The sequence below is a fragment of the Phymastichus coffea genome, unplaced genomic scaffold (assembly GCF_024137745.1).
Source record: "Phymastichus coffea isolate CEN01 unplaced genomic scaffold, Cenicafe_Pcof_1.1 PCOF00008, whole genome shotgun sequence".
NCBI classification, from domain to species: domain Eukaryota; kingdom Metazoa; phylum Arthropoda; class Insecta; order Hymenoptera; family Eulophidae; genus Phymastichus; species Phymastichus coffea.
The window spans coordinates 7,121,155-7,129,629 of record NW_026706819.1 but is presented as its reverse complement, the minus strand read 5'-3'; the positions used below and the strand labels follow the sequence as shown (position 1 = coordinate 7,129,629).

At 31.6% G+C, this 8,475-nt stretch overlaps 1 protein-coding gene and 1 long non-coding RNA gene across 2 annotated transcripts; both read left to right on the top strand.

The window, feature by feature from the left end:
- Positions 1-15: 15 nt before the first annotated feature.
- LOC131670325 (uncharacterized) lies at positions 16-4,549 on the top strand. The gene is made up of 5 exons (XR_009302439.1): positions 16-663; positions 751-936; positions 1,032-3,503; positions 3,856-3,952; positions 4,429-4,549. It is a non-coding gene; the product is annotated as an uncharacterized LOC131670325 (long non-coding RNA).
- Positions 4,550-4,890: 341 nt separating this feature from the next.
- Positions 4,891-6,590, top strand: LOC131670496 (uncharacterized). The gene is made up of 2 exons (XM_058946147.1): positions 4,891-6,387; positions 6,486-6,590. The coding sequence occupies exons 1-2, from the start codon at positions 4,891-4,893 to the stop codon at positions 6,588-6,590; spliced, it is 1,602 nt and encodes a 533-aa protein (XP_058802130.1).
- The last annotated feature ends 1,885 nt before the right edge of the window (positions 6,591-8,475 follow it).

Genomic DNA, 8,475 nt, shown 5'->3' with positions numbered 1-8,475 from the left:
AACCATAAGCGATTTTTTCATGTAAAAATTTTCCATAATTTTATTGTAAAAGTGGCGTAATTTGATTATTGAATTGTATCACTTATCCTTCTTAAGAAAAGTGATAGGCTCTCGAGTGAAGTCATTTTATTCGTGATCTGATTGGCTGAAGTGTAGTCATGTGAGTTACTATACATAGTTGTGTCTACTGTGTTAGTTTGTTCTGTGTTTGCCTTTATAATGTAGCCGGCTAAAGCATTGAAGCATCATTTTACAGTAATCCCGCGAGTACATTAACATCCAGTTGCATCTGCTATTTAAAGTAAATTGACTTATCTTATCAAGCAAAAAAATAGGTAAGTAGATTATGCAATTAGCGTTTACGTAATTATTTTTTTTTGTTTGGAATTTTTGTTTTTGTTGTTTGAAAAAAAAAGAAAGATAATTGCGGGAATCAATAGGTTAAGTTGACGAGCACGTTTTTTACAATTTTTGAAGGCGGTGTGGCAAAAGCTGCTTCTCAAACTTATTACAAGGAAGCTAATAATTATATTCCATTTGAGTTGCTGATAAAAGATGCTACTACGATCGAATATCTAGGACAACATACTGGTATTGAAAATAATGCCAGACCAGTACAATCTGTCACTTTTGAGGAAGTTGGTAAAGCTGAAGGATTGATATGTAAGTGTAATTTTACAGTTCTGTCTAAATATCTTATGTATGTTATAATATTTATGTAACAAAATAACAAAATGATATCTTCTACAGTGATTGAAGGGCATATCAAAATGAAATTTGTTAAAGCAATCAATCAGTACACTCATCAGCCATATGGATGTGGTTCTATCACTGATGGAAATTACAAGTTGGCGGTTCACATCTCCAATTATGTAGCAGAATTGAATTTTGAAAAAGGTATACGCGTTAAAATAGCTGGGGAGATTGACAGATCAGGTATGTACCTCTAATTATGACTCAATATTTTTGTTGGACAATAAATGAATGGAGGTATTTATTTATCAAACAAAAATCAAAACACAAATTTCTAGGAGAATTGATGATTCTTCGCTGTTTAGATACTGATTCTGTTGTGGAAATATCAGATGTGCCTAGGATGACAGCTCAAATGTTATCTCGAGGAATAAAAACCCCAAAAAGAGGACTGCAGCAAGAATAAGGTTATGTATTCTTCAATTATAAGAGTATAGATTATACTTTTTGGGTTTGTCTTGAACATCGTAATACATTATTTTCAATTCTATATAAAAATGAAAAACTTGGTAGTTTGTTTGAATGTGGATTTCTTTGTTTGTAATTTGAAACACTTGAAATTTTCTATTATTTGTAACCATACATTCCTTTTTTAGAATTCGATTGAATTGAATTATATTAAGAGTATAGCTTTACGTACACCAGTTATGTATTTTATATGACATGTGATTGAGTTGAGCATAAAATGCTCAGTGTTAATTAATAGTCTGAGAGTATATAATAAGATATATTGCAGTTCAGATTGTATCACTTATACATATATATATATATAGTTTTATCAAAAAAATATCCAAAAAATTTGTAAAATGCTATGTATTCATTTCAAAATGTTCATCAAAGTGAGACTGAACTAATTTATATCGATTACAAACCGTATTATAAACTAATAAAATGTTTCTTGCTCTACGAGTCTTTAACAACATGAATAATGTAAAAAATATAATGAGCGACACAATGTGAATACTAAGGGCTATCAGAATACTCACAAAAATATACATGAAACATAACTAACAATAATTTTAATATTAAGATATATTCAACTTACAAATAAATGTAAACGCTATTTATATAAAAAAATATTGCACATCAAGAATGTAAATGATTCTAAACAGTAATTGCACTTTCATAAGGTATTCGTACGTACTATCCGCTTTAGATTAGTAACCATGCATTTCTTTTTTGTAATTTGATTGAACTGAATGATACTAAGCGTAGTTTTAGACTAGTTATGTATTTTAGATGACATGTGATTGCGTTGAGCATAACATGCTCAGTATTAATTAATAGTCTGAGAGTACATAATTAGATATATTGCAGTTCAGATTGTATCACTTAAATGTATAGTTTTATAGTTTTATCAAAAAAATATCCAAAAAATTTGTAAAATGCTAAGTATTCATTTCAAAATGTTTATCAAAGTGAGACTGAACTAATTTATATCGATTACAAATAGTATTATAAAACGAATAAAATGTTTCTATCTCTACGAATCTTTAACTATATGAATAATAATGTAAAAAAATGTGAATACTAAACAAAATGTAATATATTAAGAATAATTGAGGTTATTACATAGTTCATACATAGTATTTACGTTTTTCTGCTGCAATTCTAAACATCTCATTAAATTGTAAAGTTCGTATTTATTTTTTTTAATAGTGTTGTCCTGTAAAAAATTGTGACCGTGTAGTCATGTAATGTCAATTGCACTCCGTCTTCTATTAATACAGTTTACCTGGTTGAAACTTCGAACATTACATTATTGTTATATAAAAAAAATTACAAAGTAAAAAAATATACATAATGTATAAATGTATACAGATGACATAATGTATAAAAAAAATATAGCACTAGATCTGGATTAATGTTATATTTTTATGTACAAAAATAAGTTAAAAAGTATAGTATGAAATGTATAAATGTACAGATGACATACTGTATACGAAATATTGCACTTAATATGTTGTTTAAAAATATTGCACTTATAAATAATGTAAACGCAGTTGATAAGTATTCGCACTGTGATGAGCTAGGTACGTAAGTTGATTGCAAAGATTTTAGTTTAGTAAACTGTATGTACTAACTTATTCATGTTTGTAAAGCATATCTGTAATGAATGACTTTTTTCTATAAGATGATGATTATAAAATATGTAGTCTTCTGTGAAATAATGTACTCTGTAATTAATTACAATAAAGTTCCAATAAAATCAAGTCTTTCGATGTTTGAATAATGTACAAATGTAACATTAAGATTAGCATTGTGGTTATTACTTAAAGTACATACTATTAATGTCTTTCTGCTGCCATTGTACAAGTATAATGTTCGTATTTATATTTGTTGTATTGAAGTGTAAAAAGTGTAAAAATTGGGTTATTGGGTTGGGTTATTGGCTGTTGAATGCTGATGTCTGGTTGCAAAATTATTGTCCCTCAGAGTGAGAGAGACAGCAATAGGATAAGAGGAATGGATGTCCCATCTATCGTGTGGATCTTACCTGTTGCTGTCTCTCTCACTCTGACGGACAACTTAACCTTTATATGCTACAGAGTCACGTGACCTTAAGCTCATAACGACCACGCTTATTCCATGCTCAATTTACGGTTACATCAAAATTGCAAGCCACTGCAAGTCACGTTCTTCAGTGTTCAATAAATTGATGATACACTTCAATTTCTGTAGTGAGCAATTGAACCTCTTAGTTGGTTTCATCTACTCTCAAATTGATTAAGCAGAGCGATTAAAAACAGGTCAGTAATATAATTTGATTTGAAAGGAAATATTTTACATTTTGATTGCATAACCTTCAAAAAAAGATATTTTTTATATTGAGGCACAGTTGAACGCACACAATTCATTACCATTTCCAGTTTGATTTGATAATTTGTAGACAGTGACTCGATTTTCTGTTTTCAATATCTTCACAAAATTAGTTTCAATTTATGATTCATAAAAATTTTGGTGCAGATGCAGACTTCACCGTAAAGTGTATTTAAAAAAATTATTACCATGTGTTTTTGGATCTTTCATGCGATCGATCGGTTATTCTATATGTGAATACTTCATTCTAATCAAAAAAATACCTTTTTTTTGATATTTCAGAGTTTTTTATACGACCACAACAGGCCTCACAACTGATTATGCTATCAATAGTTTGGAGTTTGGAGGATTAAATTAATAATTATCTTCTTTTTCAAAAGTGAGTGATTTTTATACAATGATAGCAGTAATATAGCTTACGTCATCGCTTTCAAAAATCTATTGATTTATTTTTCAATAGAATTCTGATACTGGAACTTGAAAAACAAATGATTCTTACGTAATTTTATTCACATTTCCTTTTACAGTTATTATTATTTTAAAATTTACTTTACTTGAATAATTTCTGAATGCAGAATATCATTTCAATACTTCAGTCAATTAATTTATCGAAGATTGTGATAGCAAATTGTACTTTGGTATTTGTGTACCTAAACAAACTATGAGTATATTTTATTTTGAAATCTTCATCGTTAAATTACTTTTGCATCATTGACAATTGGAGTCTGAATAAAATTAAACAGTAATCTATTTTTTTTACTTTTTTTACATTATTAACATAAAGTAATGTATTTTTTTATTTCTTTAATTAATTTATAATTTATGATCTACAAAATTAAATTTCTTTTGTTTCAGGTGGTTCATAAAAAAAGGATATTGTTTGTGTGTGTTATGTAAATTAACAGCATCAATAATAATGTAACTTTACATGATGTGAACTACATTGGATATTTTATAAATAAATAACATTTTTGACTCACCTCAGCATTTATTTACTCATTTACTTAAACATTACATACGCTTACCATTACATAATATCATGTTACCAGACAAACCAAACCAAACCGAATCAACCCAAACCAAACCGTACCAAACCAAACCAAACCAAAAATAGACCAAAACAAAATACCAAACCTTAATTACATAATTAACGAACAATATTTAGAAAAAAATTCAATTACCAGTTCATAATTAAATTCTTTTATTTTGTTCCAACATTTTTAATTGTACGTATATTATACGATTCCTACTTCTTTACATTTGAATTAATTTACTTACTTTACTTTTATTTAATTTAATTAATTATACAAATATATCATGGGTCGCAGAAAACTTACAGAAGACGAAGCAGCACTGTCAAAACACAAAAGACGTACTACAGAAACACAAAATCAAAGCCGTAGACGACAACTAGCTCGACAACGTATTGTTGATAATAACCGCAATACACTAGAATCTGTTACAACAGATTATTTAGGTCCAATGAATATTTTGTGTCAACATTGTAAAGCCAAGCATTTCAAAGATGAAACGGTTTCAAATAAAGGATTGTCCTTTAATGATTGTTGTGGTCACGGATCAGTAAAATTAAATCCTTTACCAACTTTACCGCATGAACTCAAGACATTATTCGACGGAGAACATGATAAATCATCAAGATTTTTTGAGCGTATACGAAATTATAATAATTCTTTATCTTTTGCTTCATTCAACGCAAATTTGGTTAGTTTTCAAACGCGTCGAGCAGGTCCGTTTTGTTTCAAAATCCAGGGGCAAATATATTACCAAATTAATACAGCCCTATACCCTAGCGAAGGCGAAAGTCCTTCGTTTGGACAACTTTTCATAATTGATCAAAATGAAGCTTTAGACTATCGAATTCAACAAAATCCTGTTATAGATTACGAATTAATGACAATTTTAGATAGCATAATACGTAATAATAATATTTATGCAAAATCTTATCAGATGATGAACGACGAAATACGTGTACAGCAGTTGATAACTGAAATAAATGGAAATTCAAAGCAATCCGAATTGCAATTATTATTTTCATTAAAACCTGGTCAAGACAGTCGGCGATATAATTTTCAACGAGTGAATGAAGTTGCTGCAATTTTTTCGACAACTGCTGACGGTGAAATACCTGAATCATATGTAACAATAAGAAATAAAAATACAAAAACGTTACAATGTGTTAGTTCCTTAGATCCTAATGTTGAGCCATGGATTTATCCTTTATTCTACCCATATGGTTCTCAAGGTTGGCATCAAAATATGTTCCGCATAAATCAAAATCGTAGAATTACACGATTAGATTATACTAAATATCGAATGGCCATAAGAGAAAATGAATTTAACCCTATTATAAGAGGACGTAGACTGTTTCAACAGTGGGCTGTGGATAGTTATGTAAAAATTGAAAAAGATAGAATTCAGTATTGCAAAAATCATCAAAAAGAATTGAGAGCTGATACATATCAAGGTTTACATGATCACATGAGAAATTGTGCAAATGATGTAAATGGACGTGTAGGTAAAACTATAATTCTTCCTTCAACATTTACGGGTTCTCCACGATATATGCAACAATGTTATCAAGATGCAATGGCTATTGTTAATGAAACAGGAAAACCTGATATTTTTCTAACAATGACATGCAACCCGAATTGGCCAGAAATATCAGAAAATTTGTTGCCAGGCCAACAAGCTGCCGACAGACCAGATTTGGTAGCAAAAGTTTTCGATCTGAAAAAGGATCGTTTACTTGATATTGTTATAAAAAAAAAATTCTTCAGAAAAGTTGCGTCTTACGTATATGGGCAAATCCACCGAACCTTTCATTTTTATGAAAAATGGAATTTAATTTTTTTTTTTAAGCTGTAATTTCTAAATTAATGTCCGGTCAACAGGGTGTTTACACACGAATGAAAGAGATTGACTCGAACAAACAAGTTGACAAAAGGCAATTCGAGATACGTAATAAATCGGGTATCGTAATAATAAAGGTTCACTGAAATAAGAGACATTCATTCTTACTGATTGCATGTATTATTATAAAAGTCATCTACGTGATCACGTCTTCGCTCAATCGCGCACACACACCCGCACACTATATAATATTTCGCTATGTCGACATCCCCATAAATTATCTTTACGTCAATGAATACATTCAAATAATTGCTATTCTCGTTCATACCATGTTACGTTCAAACAATGTCGTGATTTAACTTATACAAATGCTTACACTCTCGTAGGGATGACAAACGTCAGCACGCTCCCTTGCTGCCACTTATGTACCACCGTTATTTTTGATGTTGGCCAAAATGACTAATCCTTCTTCTAACGCTCCGGCCGCAGAATAAGCTAATACGTAAGCTCGGAAACGTCAGATATTCTATTTCGATTCCAGAATTAATGGCTGGGATCTCTTTTAATATAGCGATGCCTTGATCAGCGAAGTCACAGGTGTCAGTTGACCATCGCTGCTAGGTGACCGGTGGCACGGCAGGACAGGAAAGAGATTGAGCTCGGCGTGCGCTCCGATTTTATTGGATCCTAGATCGCGCGCAGATACTCGCAATTCACACGCGCACAACGAGCGCCTCGAGCGCTTAATTCAAACTCCAAAGCATTCGTTACATGCCTCCCCTAAATTTGTGATGGGAGAGAACAAATTTTCATTTTTCTTTATATTCCTTAGTCTGTTTTCTATTTTCATTATCTAACATTTTGAAACGCTTTACATGCTTTATAGCTTTTTTAACTTACATGGTGGATCAATTCTATTTGTAACGACACATCCAAGCGTCAATCATTACAACCGTTTAACATATTTTCAAGTACACCTTTCGCTCACTCGCACCGAATAAATTCGCTCTAAATAAGTGCGTTGCTATGGAACAAACCTAACTTCCTTGCCTAAATAAGGCTCAAATTCAACATTCATCCTTTCATTCTTCCATCACCATCATCTTAACCTAAATTATACAAAGATTTACGGTCTCATCACTAATATTAATAATTCGCGCTGTCTAAGAGAACCTTAAAATACAATCTTCTATCAAGGACACAGCTGAGAGGACGGAGAGAGGCATATTAGTCACCCGCGATAATACTTTCTTAAGTTCAATCGATTATACGTTCCTTTAATCTTGCTCGGATCCTCTGGATTAGTCAGCTCAAATGCGTTTTCACCTATCACTTTAGCTATCCTGTAAGGGCCCTCGTAAAGGTGAAAAAATTTATGAGTAATTTTATCAATTGCATTGGACAGATGGCGCACACGCAGCATGACAAGGTCTCCGATATTCAACTTCACCTTCGAAACGACTTTTTGATTTTTAAGCCGCCTAGAAAAGCTTCGATTCATATTTTCTCTTGCGAGCGTTATTACAAGTTTATGATCAATATCACGTTGCATTGGAAACTTTATTATCTTTAAGATTTCATCTTGTATGTCTCTACCGAAGTGAATTTCATTTGGTGCGTAATTTGTGCTAAAATGCGTTGTAACATTCAATAAATTTTCAATGTTCTTTATATGATTTATCCAAGTCGTATGTTTAGTTTTGCAGAATGTTCGAAATAATTGGCCAAGCTCCCGCATAACGCGTTCTGTTGGATTTGACTGTGGGTGTCTCACGCTGCTATACACCACTTTAATGCCCTGAGCCTCGAGTGACTCTTTCCATTTTTGTGAGGTAAATTGAGTACCGTTGTCACTCAGAACACGCTTGAACTTCCCACATTCTGGTATATATTTATTAATAATTTTGTCAAGCGACGCACGTGTAGTTGCTCTCTTCAAAGCATACAGTCTGACCAGTTTCGAAAAGGCATCCAGTACGACAAACACATACTCCATTCCTCCCCTGGCACGAGGGAGAGGTCCATAATAAT

What these genes read in the sequence shown, in the direction of transcription:
- LOC131670496 (XM_058946147.1), top strand. Translation starts at nt 4,891, where the DNA reads ATGGGTCGCAGAAAACTTACAGAAGACGAAGCAGCACTGTCAAAACAC. An exon ending in TCAGAAAAGTTGCGTCTTAC is followed by an intron (nt 6,388 to 6,485) that starts GTATATGGGCAA and finishes TCCGGTCAACAG; the next exon opens with GGTGTTTACACACGAATGAA.